The sequence below is a fragment of the Cololabis saira genome, chromosome 1, assembly GCF_033807715.1.
Source record: "Cololabis saira isolate AMF1-May2022 chromosome 1, fColSai1.1, whole genome shotgun sequence".
In the NCBI taxonomy this organism is placed as follows: Eukaryota; Metazoa; Chordata; class Actinopteri; order Beloniformes; family Belonidae; genus Cololabis; species Cololabis saira.
The window spans coordinates 46,290,013-46,311,002 of NC_084587.1; the positions used below are offsets into that span (position 1 = coordinate 46,290,013).

Consider the following 20,990-nt stretch of genomic DNA (forward strand, 5'->3'; position numbering starts at 1 on the left):
CAGAGAGTCCCAGTCCTCTGATGGGCACCAGCGCACCCACTCATGCACGCACCAGCGTTCGTGTTTGCAGACCGTCCTGCAGGAGACAAGACGGAGACGAGCGTAAGCTGCAGACGGCGGGAAATGTTCCCTACTGCAGATCTGACCCCAGCCACAGAAACTCTCACCTTTATCAGAACAGCAGCTAATGTGTGTGTGTGTGTTCATGTGTGTGCGGATGTTTAGGCCGACAGCCTCTCGCTGGTCCCCGCAGGCCTAGAATAACCACATAGAGCCCGTCCCTTTGGCGATAACTATCATTAACATGCTGATTACAGGTCTCAGCGTCTTAAAATAACACTCGCACAGAGGGGCAGAGGATCAATACTTGCACGCTGTGGTAATGAAGGGTCTTCCCGCCCTGCGCGGATGAGACGATGCGTTGCCCAGGATGGGATGGAAGGAGGGACAGCAGCGAGAAGAATGATGCTGAATAAAAGGGTTGGGAAGTGGAAACAGATGAGTGAGGAGGCCGGGACGCGCGGCGCTGGCCGGGTCCCACTTAAAAATGGTTTCAATTTCCCTGCATGGGTACGGCGGGGGGGGGAGTGTGACGGAGGATGTTTGCTAATGCAAAGAGGAAAAAAAAGGGAGGGGTATTCAGATCCTGAAATATTTGGGTTCAACCTCAGCCAAGCAACTCTTGGATCCGGTCCCGATACGTGCAGCTCTTAAGTAAGAAGAAATGCACTGATACCGGCGCTGCAGTGATTAGGCAACATAGTCGATGTCATCGACTCCGAGAAGATCGTTGACTTGGTGTTTTAAGCTTCGGCACGTCTCAGGCATCCAAAGAAACGTCCCAGACAGTCAGGCCTCCACGGCTCAGAGGGGAGCAAACGGCTGCCGTTGTGATGCAGCGCTGCAGGAAGAGCAGGCGGTGTGGAATGCAAAGAAATGTAAATGACGACATACGAGCGTGGAAGGACCGCTACACTATAGTGAAGCCGTATCCATCACCTGCTATCTATCATGGTCTGTGGACTAGTCTGAGTTGTGGTTCAACCCTTCGCTTGGACCTGACGTGGGCTCCAGCAGATCCCTGTGACCCTAAACGGGAATAAGCTGCAACAGATAACGGACAGATAATCATTTGTTAGCAAAACCGGCAAATTCAGTCTTTTTGGAGTCAGTAAATTCACACATTTTCAGTAGCTATAATCTACTCATCATGGAACAAGTTCATTCTTAAAGCAGCACAATGTAACTTTCAGCTTTTGTTGAGTTTGGCGTCTCCTTTGGATAAAAGCGGTAGTGCTTTACCAGTAGTGTGGAAGGGTTCCTACCATCCACCTCCAAGTTACATAGTGCCAGTGAAGGCGATACAGACCCCTCAGACCATGACAGAGGTTCATTAAACCTGTTGGAAGTTGATGTACCATCACAATGACTCTGGAAATATGATATTAAGGTGGAAAAGTTACATTGTGCTGCTTTAAATCCACGATATGTAGCAGTACCGGCCCTGGCCACAAGGGGTCCTCACATATGCTGACGAAGCTCCTATCTGCAAAAATATCCAGAAAAGGTGCAGAAAAACCTTCAATTTGCACTTTGCGAGGCACCAATAGCTTTCCAGTAGTTGTAGCGCATCATAAAGTGGTACTGAGCACAGTGTACGTCTCGTGTATTGAGTGTCCTTAACAGATAAGTTTGTTTTCTCAGAAAAGTGCGTATTTTAGATGACTTGCTTTGCGTCATCGATGCGTCAGCGTCAGTTGAGTAAAACACAACAAAGTCTAGTGGGACAGAGCGGTATTACAGGATGTGGCGGACCGTCCTGGTCTGAACGCCCCCGTGTGGTCAGAAGTGGTATTGCTCCATAGCGTGGCTCTCAGACCTGTGTGTTGTCCTGCCTGTCTCTGAAGACATTGATGAGATGTCCTCGACCCGTTTTCTTTAATCTGGTCCCCCCAGCACCGGTACCTGTTACAGCACCGGGTCTTTTTCACCTAATCATCTGTGTGTGTGTTTGCGAGTGTGTGAGGTTGGACTTTGTTCCCTCTGAGTCTAATTGAAATGTGTGTTTAGGATGTGTAAATACACGCGTGCACACAGACGGCTTGGCGGCGGCGAGACAGCGGCAGCCCGCTACTGCCTGACCCAGTTCTGCACAGGGAGAGATTACAGAGCGGAGAGGGCCGTGAAGAGAGGATGGAAGAGCAGCGTTTCCTCCAAACATCGCGCTGCTGGTGTCTCAGCAGGAACACGTCCCCGTGGAAATGATGAGGCCAGTGGATCAGCTGATTAGCGGGTCCACAGGAAGGAAAGGGCTGCAGTGTGAACTAGAAGTGCATTCTGGGTGCACAAGAGACAAAGACGTAAGGAGACGGCTGTCGTGACTCAAGTTAGTGAGATGTGCTGTCTGGAGGCAATCGATCTGCACGACTGAGGACATCTGGAGCACACACACACACACACACACACACACACACACACACACACACACACACACACACACACACACACATCGTGTCCTCTAGCTAACACACGCTCATCTACACCGGTGTGTGTGCTCAGCTAGTGACATTCTGGTTTCTACTGCCAAGTAGCCATCAGGGCCCCTCCACTCGCTGCCACAGTGATCCGTTACCATAGCAGCCCCTCCGCCTCTCTCACTCTTCCCCTTCAACCTAGTGAAGAGAGCGAAAACTGGTGAGGGGGGGGGGGGGGCTGTCGTTCCTGCTACGAGAGCATCTATAAATCTGTGTGTGTGTGTGCACCAGTCTGCCCTCACGACAGGCTCTGGCAGCGGCAGAAGCCGACTGGGTTTTGACACAGCCAATCGCACTTTCGCCTCCCGTGGCACATCGCCTGACTGAGCCAATCAGAGAGGCCCAGTGAAACACACAGGCGCACACTTGGTGTGCACACACACACACACACACACACACACACGCACACACACACACACACACACAAACTTTGAAGCACTCCTCATATCAACACGTGTGAAAACAGAATGCTTCCCCGGGTTTTCTACCTCGTCAGTCTTCATCGTTCCTCACTCGTCTTTTCTTCCTTGCGTCACCGTCAGGTGTTTCGCATCCAACTCAGCCGGCCTCCTCCGCTTCGTCTTTTTGACAGGTGTTAGAAATTCAATTCAATTTACACAGGTTTAAACATGTGGTTATAGCCATAGGCTAATTTCCACCATTCGTCCCTGCGGCAAATCAATGCCAAACATAAAACATAAAATCGGACACCAGCAAGCAAGGAAGACATGATATAGCAACGAAAGACAACATTTAAAAAACCACTAAGCTAGATAGAATCAATAAGAAATAAAAACATGTTACAATTGATACCAGTAAGGGACCGTCATGTTTAAAGTGCTAAGTGCTTAAGTGCAAGAGATTTAAAGTGTTAATGCAGATTACACATCGTCCCATTATTTCTTTAAAGTGCTCCAATTTTCTTTAAAGTAATCTGGCTGTGTCTCTTTCTCCTGGACACAAACGCACTGAAACCTGGACACACACACACACACACACACACACACACACACACACACAGCTGCCGACCCCCTCGTGATGACCATCTGGCCATGCTAACCCCCCCCTAGCCTTTAGTCCTTGTTAGCTTCCCCAGATTAAACAAGTTCACAGGTTTGATTTGTGTTTCTACTTTTACACCCGACCAGATGAAAGTGATCAGCAGCAGCAGCTGATCAATGGAAACGTCTCTAATCAATATCCTTAAACATCCTGTCTGCTCTCACAATATTGGGTTTTTAACAAGATGCACTTAATAGGGTTGTAAATGCTAAAAAAAACTGGATTATTTCTTTGTGCACAGTGAATACCACGCAGGGTGTTTCACCTGTGGGCACCGCCGGCGTGGGCACCGCCGGCGTGGAATCGCCACGGCAGTCGTGGATTCTCGTCAGTAAAGCAGCGTGTTTGAGAAGCTAACCGTCTGCTCCGCCACAGATCGACCGGAGCAGGAAGTCGGACACAACAAAAGCTTGTAGAATGCTGTTGATTTTCAAAATAAAACACCAACTCCTAGATTGGCATCATGCTAGCTGGTGGTAGCCATGGATAAACAATGTCAGCCACGTGTGAGCCAGTCGTAAAAGGTCAAATGGCCTCTCGTCCGCCATATATGTGTTATAGCTACATGTGTGTAAGAAGAACCAGACAAACCCTCTGCCATGTTTCTGAAGAGTTCTTTTGAAGCCTCCTTTTCTTCTTTTTGAAGGACTCCATGTTGAAAATGGGCCAGGCGAAGCTTGAAGCTAGCTGGAACACGCCCACCTTAGTCCAGTCATTTCAGCTGCTGCTAACCTGCGATGCTAATTGATACTACTTCATGTTCGTATTGAGTGGAGGCGTCACTGCGTTACCGGGCGCTAACGTGGCCAGGCTGCTCGCTTGTGGGTCGGGCAAGCCGACCAGTGCAGGCCCACGAGTCGAGGGCTGGGTTAACGGGGTTCCTGGGGGCTGCATTTGTAAGGGCCCTGAAATGCGGAGCCACAGCGGACGTTTGCAGCAGGACCTCTCGTTTCAAACTGTCCTCTGAAATCTTCCCGGCCAACGCTGTATCTGAGTACAGTTGACAGCACAGCACCGAGTATTCGCTGTAAGACGTGACGGCGTGGGGTCGCAGCTCGGAGGTCAGGGCCGAGGAGCTAAAGTGATGTCCCCAAACCAAAACGGTTTATTCTTTAACCAGGTTGTAAATGTTTTTGTTGGACATTTCTAACTTGACTCTCGGAGGACGTTGCGTGTCTTGTGGAGCCGAACTCTAGTGGTCAGCAGAGGAACTGCAGAGTCTGGGAGACAACGGGACAAGCTCTTTGCTCTGCTCCCCCGCGGCGTTGTTGAATAACTCTACACATCGTGTACACGCACGCACCCTGCTCCACATCCAGGTGCGACCGAGAGTCGTCGAGCTAGCAGGGAGCGTGCGTCTGACCCAGTCCAGCTGGACACTGAGGACATCTGACCCAGAGATGGATGTTGGACCAGTGAGGAACTTGGCGGGTTCACCTGCCCTGTCCTTCTGTAACGGGTGTAATGATAGTTAGATTAGTCTGACGGGATTGTGATCGCTTGTTTTCAGTGGGTTCGGTTTTCCTCCTCGTCGCTGTCAGAGGTCAACCCGTGCTCATGAGGTCATCAGGTTTTATCAGCGGCGGCGTCCCCCGCGAGAAGCTCGACTCGTAACCTCGGCCGCAGACGCATCCGTCTAATTATGCTGCTGAGTTTTCTCCTTTTCGTTCCCTCCTTCTTCTTCTTCTTTGGGGGGGGGGGGGTTCTGTGGATTTACTTGAGACTCAAACAAGACCACTCTCCACACCCTCTCACACTTCCTCCCTCACCTCTCCCTCTGTCCTACTGCCCCCCCCCCCCCCCAACAACCCTCTCCTGGCGTGATGGTACAGCTCCAGAAACAGGAAGGAGCCGCAGCTCTATAAATAGAGGAGCAGCTCAGCCAGAAACCACACACACACACACACACACACACTCACACACAGTTTCCCCTCTGTCATCCCTTCATTTTCTCTCTGCTTGTCCTCTTTTTTATTTACTTTCTTATAATGTACACGCACACACATATGCACACACAGACACACACACACTCGGAGGATAATTAGTCATGCGTTTAATGCTAATGGTTTGTAAAAGCGCCTGTTAGCGACGCGCGGCTCCTCCACCCTCCCCGACTTTCTATTCATCTCGCTCCACTTCTGCTTCTGGTGACACAAACTCGCGTTCGCTCTGAAGTCCGTGTCGCGGAGTCGGGGGGTCGGGGGGGTCGGGGAAGCAGTCTCTGGGCCTTTTTGTCGGGTCAGCAGGTTTGAAACTGCTGATGGCACACATGCACGCTCGCACTGTTTCTTCCTGCGCACTAACACGTTATATATGGTCTTGGGAGGGAGAAGCTTCATCCTTTATATCAGGTAAACACAACCTTGTACGGGAGACCCGGCGCCCGCCGACGGTCGTCAGACTGTGGATTTACCTGGTGGCGTCGTGGCAAAGTCAAATCTGAACAAACCACAAAGCCTCTCAATGTTCTTTGGACAGTTGAGACCCAAGTGGAGACGTTTGTTCACGATGCGCCAAAACCAAACAGATCGTATCACCAAAACACACCTCGCACCAAGTGTCAAGCACGGCGGTGGACGGGTCATGGTGTGGGCTTGTTCTCTACAGCCACGGGACCCGGCTGTTCAGCTAGAGACGGGCTCAGATGGGGTTCTTTAACAGAACAAAGATCCCCCACGCATAAGGAAACCTTACAAAAATGACAGAAGAAGAAAGTACTCAAGGTGCTGAGGGAGCCCCGTCAAACGCTTGCTGGGGGACTCAGAGGGAGGGACGTTAACGTTTGTCTGCAAACGCTCTGAAGAGGAGGCGGTCACTGTACGAGAGGGATGACATCATGTTTAGGTACCGTCACTGAAGGTGGATCGACGAGTTTCTGAGGTTATCTGATGATTTAAAGAAAAACAAATGGGTTGTAAAAGTGCATCGATTTGTCTCCCGACCCCAGGATCTATGAAGAACTGAAAGGAGTATTTACTGGGTGTTTAACTGTGTTGATCCTTTTTTTTTCGACACTTGCACTTTTCACTTTCACATGTTTCCTGAACTTTCATCCGTGAATGTGAGCGGCACAAATGAGGCCGAAAGTGCGCTGTGGAGCGTTTCTGCCTTTATTTTGACTGAAGGATAAAGCTGCATTACATCCATCAGTCAGCAGCGGCGACGGTGTTTCTGTGCAGCGGATTACAAGTGTGTGTGTGTGTGTGTGCGTGTGTGTGTGTGTGTATTCAAATCAGGCGTGTACAGGCCTCCTGTGTACAGGAGGCAGACTGGCAGGCGCTTTCTCACACATACACCCTTCTCTGGGACGGCAGCCAAATGTTCCTTTTGTTTGCGCCTTCCTCTTGTCACTCGGAGTTTTCTGTCCTTCACTCACACTCACTCTTTGTTTTTGTATTCTGTCCATTTATTGCTCAGTTTTCAGGGATCTGGTCAGGAAAAGCCAGCGCTGCAAAGGTCGATAATCAGGAAGAAAAACGTACAATGAAGGCAATACAGTGGAGGACTGCACAGGCTAGACACTTTGTCTCTGATAAGATGCTCAGGGCCATTATTTTCTTTTTTCCAGAGCAGATTTTTTTTTTTTCCCCAGTAAAGTGAGAGGAAGTTAAAGACGTGGATCTGCTCTTTGCCTTCATTTCTGGTCAGTGTACAAAGCCAACTGGTTTCAGAAACATTCTTCAGGAGCCAGAAGTGGAGGACATAGTGACATCTAGTGGTCTAAACTGTGAATTGCATTCAACTGAAGATCAGCCCCCCCCTCCAAAAAAAAAATACAAACAAATGTATTACACTTTAGAGCCATGAGTTTATTTAGTCCCATGGCTCCTGGATATGTACCCCTAATTTAGATGCTAGTGGCTAAGATGCTAACACTGTGAAAGACTTGACGGTGTGAAAGAAGAGAGGAAACCATGAAGAACGGCATAAACTAAGCGTTTTCTTCCACACTTCTGCTTCAGTTTTACTAAAGTGTCTGAGATAGCGCCACCCAACTGTGTTTAATGAGCAACGGTCGGCGCCGCCCCTTGGATCGGGAGGCCTTACGGATGGTTTTCAGACTACATCTTTGTAGATGTGGCTGTGATCTATCAGCCTATAGTGTTTCATCGCTGCTTATTAGACATTTCTCCTGGGAGCACAAACTGCATATTATATGAAACATACAAAAGCATCCCTAGTTATTATCTCAGGACCATTGTATTTATTTTATTTATTTTCCAGCTTCTGTATTGTCTATTAACGACATGGAGTCTGTTTTTGTCTTTAATAAGTCATCGTATTCAACCATGTTATCACATGTCACGTGGTTTCTTCACACCGTGCAACCCCACATCAAAATAACTTGTTCTGATGCAAAAATACAGTCGGTAATTTCCTGTTGACTCAGCACTGTTGAGGCCGTGGGTATTAGCTATATTGCTTTTCTGCCAATTAACGAGTCCCCTGTAGTTTTCTTTGCCATTTCCAATTTTCTTAAAGATGTGACCTGGAGGTCAACTGGTATGGGTTTTTTGTGGTTGATGTCAGGTCTAAGGGGGGCGGAGCATTGAAAACCGCTGCTTTTCTATTAGCAGGGGTTCCAGGTAGTTTTTCAAGGGCCGGGTTGTTCACACAGAAACGCCTCCCGGAAACTTGACAGGGCGGAAAAGGTTCCTGCAGTAGGAGAGGTACTCAGGCCAGTACGTTTATCGCTAAAGTGAACATAAATCCTGTAAACACCACTCTTTTGATTTAGAAAAAACAATGTATGGACTGACGGTTCAATTCAGGCCTCGTTGGCGTGTTACGCCCACGTACAGGTCCAGCGAGCGGTTCTCCTTTAATCCCAAATGCTACCACCATGGTGTTAAAAAAGCAAACAAAAACACATGAAACATCTATGTCTGGCGGACCAGTAAGCAAAAAAATCACACACATCCTTTGGTTCCTTCTCTTTCAAAACGTTTATTTCCTGTACCTCTCAAAGCAACAGCTGGATGGACTGACAACCAGGTACGTCAGCCAGGAAGATGAAAACGCAGAAACCTTCTGACGTTGTCGCCCCTTATCTGAGTTTTTGAAGCTCAGGTGGCCCAGTAAGATACGTTTGGGTTAGTGTCGATATTTTTACCTGTTCTGTGTTCCCAGTGAACTTTCCCAACATGACTCACAGCCACTCCATCACCACGAAGAGCTCATCTACAGACAGAAAAAAACTGCGTCTCCAGAACCAGCAGATCTGTGAAGTTGCTGCACAGCTAAACTTTAAGGACCAAACTTTGTTTCTGATAATTAAATTGGTCCAGAATCAGAGTTCCTTCTCTTTTTCTCTTTTGGACGGAGTCCCAGACCTTGTACGTCAGGTTTATTTGCATATCGTCGTCTTGCGCCGTCTCAGTGACTTGCTCAAGGACACTACAGCAGGATGGATGTTTGCTGACGTGTGCTGCAACTAGCGTCCTTGAGCTTAAGGACAGACTTGGATCATTCTGCCCGTTTTCTTTTTCCTTCAGTCACCCTTCTGTTTTCATTGTGAGCGCTTCAGTCCTAACACAGTAACACTACTACATGTACCATTAAAGACTCCTGACAGTTTAGTATCTTAGAGACGAATAAAATAAACAGGCCTTGGCACAACTTGACCCGTGAGCAGCAGTAACATGTGTCTCAGGTGTCTCAAGTGGGAGCCTCCTTTCCCCGGGGTTTTGTTTTAGTAGTCCCACGACACCCACAGAAGTCTAAACAGTGATCCCTGGTGTCCCACACTGTTAAAATTTACCAGCATTTCACAATAATTAACAGTATTATTTCACAGTAACTTGTTGTAATTAGGTTTCCCTGTAATATCCCAATGAATACCTGTAAAAATTACAGTATCCTTGGATTTTACAGCATTTAACTCTTGTTTTACAGTAAAATCCTGCAATTTAAAACCTGCTGTTATATCACAACAAGGTCTGTAATATCACAGCAACACAGTAAAAAATGCAAGGATTTCACAGCATTAAACAGTATTATTACAGTGAAACATTGTGTTGAAATGCACCCTGGGAAGTCACATGACCTAACCGAACTACTATTTTGAACTTAAGGCGCCATATCCCCCATTTCTCTTCTGGGCTGAATGGAGAAGGTAAGCAGCATGCATGTTTGCAGCACTTACACCCATGTTATTTTAATATGATAATAACATTTACTTTCAAATGAACGTTTATTGCATGACACAGTTCATATTTTGTTACCAAGGGCCCGAAATTGTTTAAAGTTCTCTTACAGCATTTGCTAATTGTAGTAAGGTTAGTAATGACAAGAGTTTCGGTATAATTTTTCATGTCACTATCACCGTTTAGACAAATGTAGTGTTTGTAAAGTTTATAAAACCAATGATGGGACAAAAATTACTAGTTATGTGTGCACATTTTTGTAATTAGTCAAGGTTATCATAGATTAGCCGGGCTAACAGTTAGCTGTTTAACTTTAATGACTTAGTGATTCAAACGGTCCATGAAAAAATATTTTTCCAGCGGATATCTTAGTTACAACGTTGTACGTTGTACTAACGTTGTACTAACGTTGTTAGTTACCCTGTGATGCCCACTTCTAGGTGTGTCAGGTGGGGCCCAGCAGATTTGCCAGAGGGGGAGACCGAGGCAACGTTGGAGAATATGAAGAGGGATATGCTGAACATCTACTCAGGCATGCCATCTACTGTCTTTTTGGGTCATTTTGTTTAGACTTTAGTAATTGGTCAAGATCTGAACATTGTGTGTGTTGGGTGGCTACAAGACCAAATTGTTACTTGGGTACTAACAATGCATTTGTATGTCTGTAAACACAGAGGAAGGAATGAATGGGGCAGAGAGAGCAGAACCAATGATGGAAAAGACGTACATCATCCTGCGGAAATACCTTAACAAAGAGCCTGCTGCAGCAATGTCTGAGATCAAACAGGAGTGGCCATTTCTCTTCTCTCAGAAATGCCTATTCTCACACTTTGGCCTCCTGACGGACGTCGATGTCCTTCAGAAGCTACAGGAGCAAATTAGTCGACGAGGACAGACCATCTTGGATTACTGTGCAACACTGGACAACCCCAAGATCCATGATGTCCTGGCCTGCTATGATCCAGACTCTGACAAGGCTGCCTGCATCCTGCTGCTCCTAATGTTGTACTTCAAAGAACCGAAAGAGAGTTTGATGCTTGAAGTTGATGTAAGATTGTTTATTCAAATATTTAAAATGCAAAATGAGTGATTACATTATCAACATTTACCTTGTATGATATGCTACCTCTGACCAATGAACAATATTTATCCTTTATCCTAAATCCATGCCATTGTGTGTTACTATGTTACAGCCATGTGCCACTTCTGTGGACGTCAATACTTCAGACCTCCCCAGCACTCCCTGCTTGATCATTCAAGGTAATGTTAATTTCATGTAGTATCGACATTTCTAACAAATGATTTTGTTTTCATTCTAGAAATCTACCCGATCACAATAAATAATAATTATTATAAGAATTACATTTGTATAGCCCTTTTTATCTGAAGCAGATCGCAAAGTGCTCATAACACATAATGTTGTATCTGTTCATTTCAGGTGACACGATGAAGCCCTCTGGATGGCTTATATCCATCGAGGGACATGTCGTGATGGGCCCACACCCTTTCTTTTTGCACGGAGTAGCTGCTTTCTTCAGCAGCTATTACGTCTTCAACCTTGAGTATCCTGCCACTGGATCATCGACGCTGGAGTTCATTCAAAGGTATTTTATAAAGATCACATTTAATCTTCTAATTCACATTATAGTACAGGCTTCCAACTTAATGCTTGTCTTGAGGTCTAAAATGCTGAGAAACGAGGTACCTGAGGCTAGCCTGGTGAGACTATCCTGATCTCGCAAACTCATATTCAGTTTCGCTCTGCAGATCAGTATGGGTATCTACACGTTATGCTGACAAATACCTGCTGGTCCAATCACAGCTGTTTATTCTGTTTTGGGGCAGGCTATGTGATTTCGAAACGTCTATTGCAAAATGTGAATGTATTGAATGAAGTAGAAGACATTTTCTTTAAAAGCAGAACAAAATCCTCTCAGACCCTTAATTGACAAGGATGTATTTGTCATACTTTGAACAGGGTTTAGTTTAATTTACTAACTGGTCAATTGCGTGAAGACGCATTTCAGTGGCGGCGCACGTTGATATGGCCTCTCATCAACCACTTGGCTACAACAAATTATGGTGACAGGAAGGTCTAACAAGTTTGGATTATAAATCTACCAGGGTTTGATGTGGGAAAAGGCACAGGTGAACACCTTGATAAATGTTGCCTGCAATACATATTGTAAATCTGTTTTAAAACTGAAACTATCTTTGCTTATTAACAGGTGCTTCCTGGCCATCAATCCTGAAAGAGGCTCAAAGACCAAGAAGCGGACAACAATGAACCCTCATGTGAGCACCCTTTGGAGGAAACTTGTTGACTTTGAGTGGGCATCATAGTATTTTTTGCAGCAGTAGTTGTCAGGCTCAGTTTTGAGTAGCCTCGTTCTTTATGTAATTTTTTTTAAAGACAACTTTGCACTACAAGATTTTTACACAATGCTCTTGCGTGTGGACTCATTATAATGTTTGAGACTGAGAAGAGCGCCTGACTCCTTTACGACATCCCTTCATCGCTCTCCCTTCCTCTCTTATCTTGCCATGAAGGCCTCATGCCCATCCTGTCCATTACTGTTTTTGTAATGTTCTAGTTAAATAGTTGAGTTGTGAGACAGGTAGTTGAATTGCAAGTTTGCACAATTTCTCAGCATTTTCTGCATTTTAAGGTGGCTTTTATGACTAGAAATTCAACTTTCTAGTCATAAAAGCCATCTTAAAATGCAGAAAATAAAGTTCTTGGCATCTGCTGTATTCATATTGTTCATATTGTACATATTGTTCTGTAGTGCTGTACAATATTATTAAATATGCCATTGGGCTAACATTGACCTAACCTCAGAGTTGTTTGTTTACAATGTTTGTAAATTCACAGTAAATGGAAGCTTCTTCATTACTTTTACAGTAAATTACTGAACAATTTTAGCATGACTTCCACAGTATACATTGTAAATTCACAGTAAATTATTGTCAACTTGTACATTACTTTCACAGTACACAATGTAAAAGTACAGGGCCTTGTTGTAATGATGTACAGCAAAAGGTTGTAATTATCCAGTAATGTACTGTAATATCACAGTAATTGCTTTGTCATTGAAGCTGTAAAGTTACAGTATTCAGTTGTGTTATTACAACAATGCATTGTAATCTCACAGATATAAATTACAGTAAATTTCTGTGAGTATATTTCACAGTATATTGCTGTAATCCTTACTGTGAAAGTAATGCAAAATTTATCCAATTATTTACTGTAAGTTCACAACAAAAAAATTTACAGTGCAGAAACTGCTCCCCACCACGCAACAACCTCCATCACCTAACCTACGAAACCTCCACAACCTCCTCCACTAACTTGCTTACAAAATGGCTGCCAAATCGAAAACCAGGGCCGCTACCTTCAACAGACCCGGAGCGTTCATGCAAGCTCAAGGTAGTGACGATGACGATGCGACAAGACGCAAACACTGAAGCAAAAACTTAGCAGCATGGTCCCAGACAAAGAAATTCAAATAGGCAACTCCCACTTCCTTAAATACACTTCTTCTGACTGGATCTCTTCCTCAAAAACCTGATTGACCTCATCTGACCTCCCCTTCACTCCCTAATCTTCACAACCAAAGAAAAACAAATGACGAACATTGACTCCTATTTTTATTTTGGCCCCCAGCTGACATTATTTCTCTTAATCCAGATCCCATGACCACATCTAGCTGCCTCATCTGGCATTTCTTTCAACGCCCACGTACTCCCAATTCCCCCAATAACGGGACTCCTGATCTATCTATGAAACCCCGACGTCCCACTTCCACTGGACAAACCCGAACTCTCCATCCTTACACCCTGCAGCACCCGATTCTCTGGCACGTGTAACTGCCTCGTAACAAGATCATTTTACAGCCTCTCTCAGTCAAGATGTGTTTTAATGTCACAGTACCTGAACACATGAGCTTGATGGGACCCCATCTACCTAGAGTTCAGGAGGGGGAAGCGGATTGTAGGAAGGTTTCAGTTTGGCAGTGGAGGCGTGAGTCTCGGGTCACGCAAAACCGGGCTGGAACGAAGTGGGTCCCAAAGGAAAAGGGAAGCTGATACTGGAGCAGGTACGTCAGGGGTGCAAAAGCAGTGGCTCAGGCTAAGCAGGGACAGGGGTTAAACTGGGAAAGGGTAGAGAAGAGGAAGCTTAGTTGGAGAGACCTGTGGCGGAGAGTCCCATTAGATTCCTGTTGGGGGCCACATACGATGTGCTAACAACCCTCCTACGGTGACCAGACTCCCCGCTAATAGCAGCTCTGTCCTGACCTTGGCACACTTAAACTCCACTCCAACTATTTATCACTTTCCCGTACAATGCTACACTACTTAGACACCTAGAAACACCTAACCACGTGTATTGGAGCTAACTCCCCTTTGCATTGTCTCCACGGTCGAAAAATGGCCGCACCAACTTGGGTCTTCCAGGAAAGCTGAAGTTTGGGTAATTCCCTGACTCGTCTGTTCTGTCCAATCCTTCAACATCCTTCCTTACTCGCTCTACCTGTTCTCTATCACTCAGGTCCACACTCTGCCACCTACCAGAACTATTCACTGACTTTTCTCTAACAGTTGGGGTTTCCTTCACATCAGTGGAAAACTTCCATTTGCAAGAACTCAAAATAGCCTGAATCTGGTCCCCTGTCATGTTAGCATGCTCTAGGCGCCCGACAAACTTAGCCTTGGTTGTGTGAAGTTGGGGTTCTTGAGTTGGTTGTCACTGCAAACATCATACATCCTACTCATCACAAATAAAAATATTGGATGGTTTTATGTTTTAAAATCCATCTCGTGTTTCACATCCACCCTGAATAACTTCTAATCTAATAGTAAATAAAAAGTTTATTAGGAAGTCAGTATGTTCAGTTTTGAACAAATGACAAAAGCTACGAAGATACTGTTTTATTTTTGGTGCATTGATAACTGGAACCTGTCCTTCGCCAGGTAAATCTGGTGAAACTGGTGCTGGTTGTGAGCAGGAATCCCTGGAACGTCACCCTCCGGGCTAAAACCATTGGGTGGTGGAGCGAGAGATTCGTTAGCTACCTGGAGCTGATGTTCCTCTGTAGAGTGGTCCTCAGACCTGTGCTTGTGTAATTATCCTGCCTCTCGTTGGCTGGACTGCGGTCCATGCCTCCGAAAGAGCGAACAGGTGAGAGAAACGGCGAGTTGGTGAAACATCACAGGAGAAGGCTTCCTGAGCCGCAGGAACATGTGCATCACATGCATCTACGATTGTTTGGCAGGAGCTGGTTTCGGATTATGTCTTGAAGTGATACGCTCGTCACGTTATAGATGGGCTTTTCATTTTTGATCATTATCCTCGGAGGGATTTGCGTCTGGTACTTTTGCCGTACAAAAGAACAACATCAGCAGCGTGAGATTTTGGTTTGAGATGACACCCAACCTTTCAAGAGAGGGAAGGCAGAGGAGAGGAGACAGAGAGGTAAACGAGGAGGAAAGAGAAGGCAGGGTGTTGGAGAGTGAGTAAGTGAGTGAGAGACAGAAGAGGAGGAGGAGGATGCACAAAGCACCAGAGCAGCAGGTTGCTATAACAACAGCACCTTAGTGGTTCCATCTCTCTTCTCTCCCTCCCTCTCCTCTCTGATCACCCTCTCATCGTTTGCTCCCTGCTGTCACTTGGCGCGCTATGCCTCTCCATCAAGCCGCGTTACCCCCACCCCTCCACCACCACCTCCACTCCCTCCACACCTCCACGTCACGTCCCGGTCGCTCCTTCACTCAGAGGAAAAAGACCATCTGCCGACGAATAAATCCCTTTTTCCTCCTGGTGGGCGTGTGTCTCTTGGTTTCACCTTCGCGGCGGCGCGTCTCCGTCGCTCTCTGAGGCGGGAAGACGAGCAGTCAGCAGCTGTGTATGTCAGAGGATACAGATGCAGGAGGGGAAACGAGCGCTCGCTCCCATCTCTGCTCCTTTTTGTTGTTAACATCATCCTGTCTTTCTTGCCACGACGCTCGTTTTCCCTCCAGTCTGATTAAGCCGCTTCACAGTTCTTCATCTCTGACTCTTGATGTCATCTCCCCTCTTCACACGACTCGTATTCTGTCTCTCACACACGCTGACGTCCATTTCCTCTCGGCTAAGCCCACCCCAAATGTGCTTTGTTGCAGAGATTGTTTAAATGAATAAAGGCATTGTGCGACCGGCTGCTAATTGAACTTACGGGGTTAATGGGAGCTATTTTGCTGTGGTTCAGTTTGTCATCTCTTCAGAGATGGCTACGGCCCAACTGTCTTTGTCTGGACTCCGTTTCTTTGTTTCTTTTCTCTCCACGTTAAAAATTTGACCATGAAGGTTAACTGGATAATGTTGTTTCTGGGAGGGTGTGTATTGAAAACATGTGTGAGTGTGTGCATGCATCTGTGTGGGAGGGTGCCACAGTTCACACCACCTGGATAATTATGGGAGTTTTTATAGGTGGGCTTTGAAAGGAGAGTCTGTTATTATCAACGTGAGTCACTGGCATTTAGGGAAGGCCTGAAACACACACACACACACACACACATAAACCCTCATACAAACCCGCATTATTTAAACCCATCGATGACGGGACCACACACAGTTGGACAAACCTTCTCGTGACAGTGGCAATGTGAGGTTTTTACATCTATTGGTCCCTCAGTTGCTGCATCAACCACAGTTCACACACACACACACACACACACACACACACACACACACATGCTTGCATTATTTATATCTGCTAATACTATTAAAGGCCAATTGCACTGTGGCTCGTTTAACTGAGGTTAGAGTTGACGCACTGTTAAACCCCGACATGTTAGGAAGTCAGCTGACCTCCCTGGTCCTTAGGGCCTGTGGTCTAGGTTAACTGTGGTCTAGGTTAACTGTGGTCTAGGTTAACTGTGGTCTAGGTTAACTGTGGTCTAGGTTAACTGTGGTCTAGGTTAACTGTGGTCTAGGTTAACTGTGGTCTAGGTTAACTGTGGTCTAGGTTAACTGTGGTCTAGGTTAACTGTGGTCTAGGTTAACTGTGGTCTAGGTTAACTGTGGTCTAGGTTAACTGTGGTCTAGGTTAACTGTGGTCTAGGTTAACTGTGGTCTAGGTTAACTGTGGTTTAGGTTAGATTAGTCCTGTGTCCTCCAAAATATCTCACATCAACCACTACTGGTTTCTTTTCCTTTACTTTAACGTGATAGAGGTAAGTTGTAACACGATATTTCTTAACAGGAGCAATGAGTAAGATTGTAGATTAAAATATCTCCAAATAACCTAGAAATAGTAAGAGAATGAGAAGCAATAATAATAATAATCGTGTCGCAAAAATGACGACCATGTGTTTGGCTGCTGAGATATTTACAGAGTTATGGCACTTTTACACTAGTACCTACTCAGCCCGACACGACTCGCCACGCCTCATTTATTTTCAATTTCGATGAGTAGGTAGTAGGCGGGTTGGAGCGAAGCTGCTGTGAAGTATTTGATTGTGTGATCTAAACGAAGAAGACAACAACACTAAAGATGTAGAACCTGGAGGAGATGATATATGTGCTGCTGGGTCTGTGGCTTGTGTTCGATATCAAGTTAAAAAATGAGAGTGAAAGAAGCTGCAACGCTTTTTTTTTTTTTGTCTCTGCGCTGCTGAAAAGTCAGCTGAGAGTCGCGAGCAGCTATGAAGTGACAGAGCTCCTGGTAGATCTGGTCGTTCCTTATCGCCCGTCTAGATCCCTTTTTAATTCTCTCCTCAGCACCAGGTTTATGAACATCTGCACCTCAGAGTTGAATGAAACAGACTTTTGCTGCCATTGCTGGTCGAATAAAAAGAACCAGAAGCCGCAATTCGCTCTTTCACTGATTTCCCCCTCTGACTCAGACGTCTGACTCCAACCCCCCGACCAATCGGTGGCGTGTAATGTGATGACGTCAGATACAGCCGACTCAGCCGCTTAGAACCTCGGCAGAATAGTTACAGAAAAAGTATCTACTCGGCACGTTAGACCCCTAGTGGGGAAGCGCAAAACCGAGGCGAGTTGAGTCGGGCTGAGTAGGTGCTAGTGGAAAAGCACCATTAGTGTGCTAAAGAACTCCATCCAGTCTTGTAATACCAGTTTCTGCCACGTATGGCGGTAGCAAGCAACATAGCAGCCTGAGCACAACACATACATTGTACCAACTATTTATTGGTTTCTGAGGACCGGTTTTGAACCCCATTTTTCTTTTTGCGGGGTGCAGCCATGTTGCTTTGGAAGCCAGTGGAAATACGCCCACTGTACGTCAGTCAAAGTTAGCTTTGCTCCCAGCTCCTTCTGCTGTACTCGGCTGGAATATTGCAGAGCCATCAGACCTTTTCAGCGGGATGTACCGTTTAACAAAAATGACTGTTGCTTAGCCGATGCTGGTTCTTAACCTGGTAGTCAATGGAGATTGACTCACTTTTGTTAGTCGAGGAACTGCAACAAAACTTCTGCATGAGCGTCATCTGGAAGTAGAAGATGGTTGGTGGTTCGTTCTATTACCAAAAAGAGAAAAGAGCAGCAGTTACGAATGATTGTTTACGCTTGGTTAGAGGTTTTGATCTCCTGGTTAAAGAGTCCATGTTACCACTACCTTTAGCAATATTCAGGTTTCACTACTGGTATCCAGATGGCCTTCACCTGTGATAATGCTTCAGTTAATGTTGGGTGGTGAAACAATCCGAACCCCTCAGTTGTGTGGAACAGTTCAAGGGTCCACTCTCACTTGGCGATGTCCCAGCAACCGAGGACCAGGAACTCTCTGTTCACTGTTACTGATAAACAATTCAATATGGATACAACATTAAGATTGAATTTAGAAATAAAAAGATGGAGTTGTAATGTAGTGTTTGTCCAGATTTATCCAGATAATATTTTTTCGGGTTCCTGAATTTCAGCAGAAGATCACAGCCTCGTTTCCCTTCGTTTCAGACGTGCACTGGGATGGAAAGTTACGACTCAGACACTAAATTAACACTGTTAAAGCACAGCTTAGTTAGCCACATGCTAGTCAACAGCCATAAACATGATTTATAACTGTCAGAGTGAAGAACGATTCCAGTGCTGAGTGGATTTTAATTAATATTTTACTTTTTTTTTTTCTTTATTTTGAAGTGCAGATAGCAGGTAACATGTGACTCATACATGCCTCTTATCGTTTGTGTGTGTGTGTGTGTGTGTGTGTGTGTGTGTGTGTGTGTGTATGCAGCAGTTGAATGAATGAATGATTGATGTTTCATAAACAGGACAGCGGGATACCGTTTCTTTTTCCTCAGTTATATTTTCCACTTTCCTTACCAAACGGGTAATGCTAACCACGGTCACAGCTTTTTATTGTGCAAAACATCGTTTCTAAACATGATGGCTGTTAAAATATAAAGATAGTTATAATAAAAATAAATAATCTAGCCATCTGAGGATTTATCCATCCTTTCTACAGTGACATCAAAAGTGAAGACATTTTGCATATTTTTGTTTCAAAGATGATGTTTTTGTTTGGATCTTTTTCTGAACATATAATTTGTACCCTGTGAACCTTTCCTAAATGAGGTCCCTGCTTCCCATCCGTCATTTTAATAGCATCTGCTACTTCTCTGCCAACTTCATTAGTAGTAAAATTGAGACTGAGTGTTTATTGAATTGCACAGAAATTGTGCAGATGCCCATATTATGCTGCAACTTGCTCCCTTTTTTCCATCATAATTTGTTGGTTTTTTTTTAGTGTTCTCATTGTTTACTTGAGCCGACGTGGCTCTGTTTGCTTCCCAAATGCAACAACTGAGAATCCTGTGGATGGAACTCGGGTTCCCGACGTGATGACGGTAACCCTAAACAGGGTGCATTATGAACTAAATGTTAATATCTCTGTGAGGTGACTGCTGCTTCTTTAAAACCTCCAACATAACTTGCCATTCAGAACGTGACGGGTTCGGATCGGGGTGAAAGTCTTTGCGTTTGTGGCTCCATCCATCTTCACATCCCACGTGTTTGTACGTCGGGAGTAATTAGTGTAAAGCGTTGAGGAGGCATACCTGCGGATGGGGGCGATGGAGTGGAGTGACTCATTCCACTCTCAGACCCGTTTAACTTTAAATGTGTTGATTTTTCTTTTTTGCCAAAGCAGGTCGCAGACATCAGTCATTTCTCACAAAAAAAGGACAAATTGTGCCTCTTTAAATAGACTCGACCCGGTAATTTTCCTGCACGCCTCTCGTTCACCGCAGAGCAGTCCATCAGATCACGTTTAAATAAATACCCGGCGGTCCAAACTTCCCCCCACCACGTTTCTTTTTCTCTCTTTATCCACCGCTAAAGACTGCAGTGTTTCTTTTCGCATCACCTGGGAAAGCGTATGCAGTTGAAGTGAAAGATAAGAGACCCTGACGTTTTTGAAGGCTGAAGAGCCTCCATAAGGAAGATGGGGAATGCTGAAGTGATGTAACAGCCAACTGTAGATTGCAATTCCTCTCTTGAACCTTTTCCCAGCGTTAACCACATTTTGCAATGGCAGGGTCAGGTATGGCATTTATGTGATTAACCAACTGGTATCCCTTTACTGGACCTCTCATGCATGTTTAACCCTTGAAGGCCCGTGACCTTTTTGCCCTTTTTGAGCTACGTTTTGAGCTACAAATGCATGTTTACTGTCGTAACTTTGGGACCCTTCTTTTCAGCACAACCTACCCAACGCGGCCACATGATCACATGCTGTACTTGTTGGACACTAAGAAAAAATAACAATTAAATGATCTACAAATCTTTTACTATCCACTTTCTTGCAGAGAAGTTACGATTGGATGCAACCTGAGGGGTTCCTTTGCTGGCCTCCTTTTAGGATTAGATATCGTATTTTGATTTTGGACTCAGTTGGACTTTGGACTGGATAAAAGACTGAATTACAACAAATTGGACTGAATTGGATCGTATTTACTGGATTGCAGTGGTTGTTGGCTTTCTGTGCAAAGTGCTTTGAGATGCCCTCCGTTGTGAATTAGTGCAATACAAATAAGAAGTCAAAGTGAATTGGACCGTCCACTTAACGTATTGAAGACCTCCGTTCCCTTGAAGATCTAAGACGAAGATCGAGTCTTAAGGCATTACCAGGACCTGAGAATCCACACCCACTCTCTGCAGCTCATGTGCACATAAACACTTTTCTGATTGAGTTGTGGAGTACCTTCAAACACTTCTAACACCACAGGTCCATTAGTAATTACGACA

At 45.3% G+C, this 20,990-nt stretch overlaps 2 protein-coding genes across 2 annotated transcripts in view; both read left to right on the forward strand.

Moving 5' to 3' along the window:
* Positions 1-20,990, forward strand: part of maml3 (mastermind-like transcriptional coactivator 3) — a 126,642-nt gene that overhangs the window by 36,025 nt on the left and 69,627 nt on the right. The gene's annotated exons all lie outside the window — the stretch shown is intronic.
* Positions 9,924-12,307, forward strand: LOC133453400 (uncharacterized). Its single transcript, XM_061733094.1, has 5 exons — positions 9,924-10,274; positions 10,417-10,790; positions 10,936-11,002; positions 11,181-11,346; positions 11,971-12,307. The coding sequence occupies exons 1-5, from the start codon at positions 10,169-10,171 to the stop codon at positions 12,083-12,085; spliced, it is 828 nt and encodes a 275-aa protein (XP_061589078.1). The 5' UTR covers positions 9,924-10,168; the 3' UTR covers positions 12,086-12,307.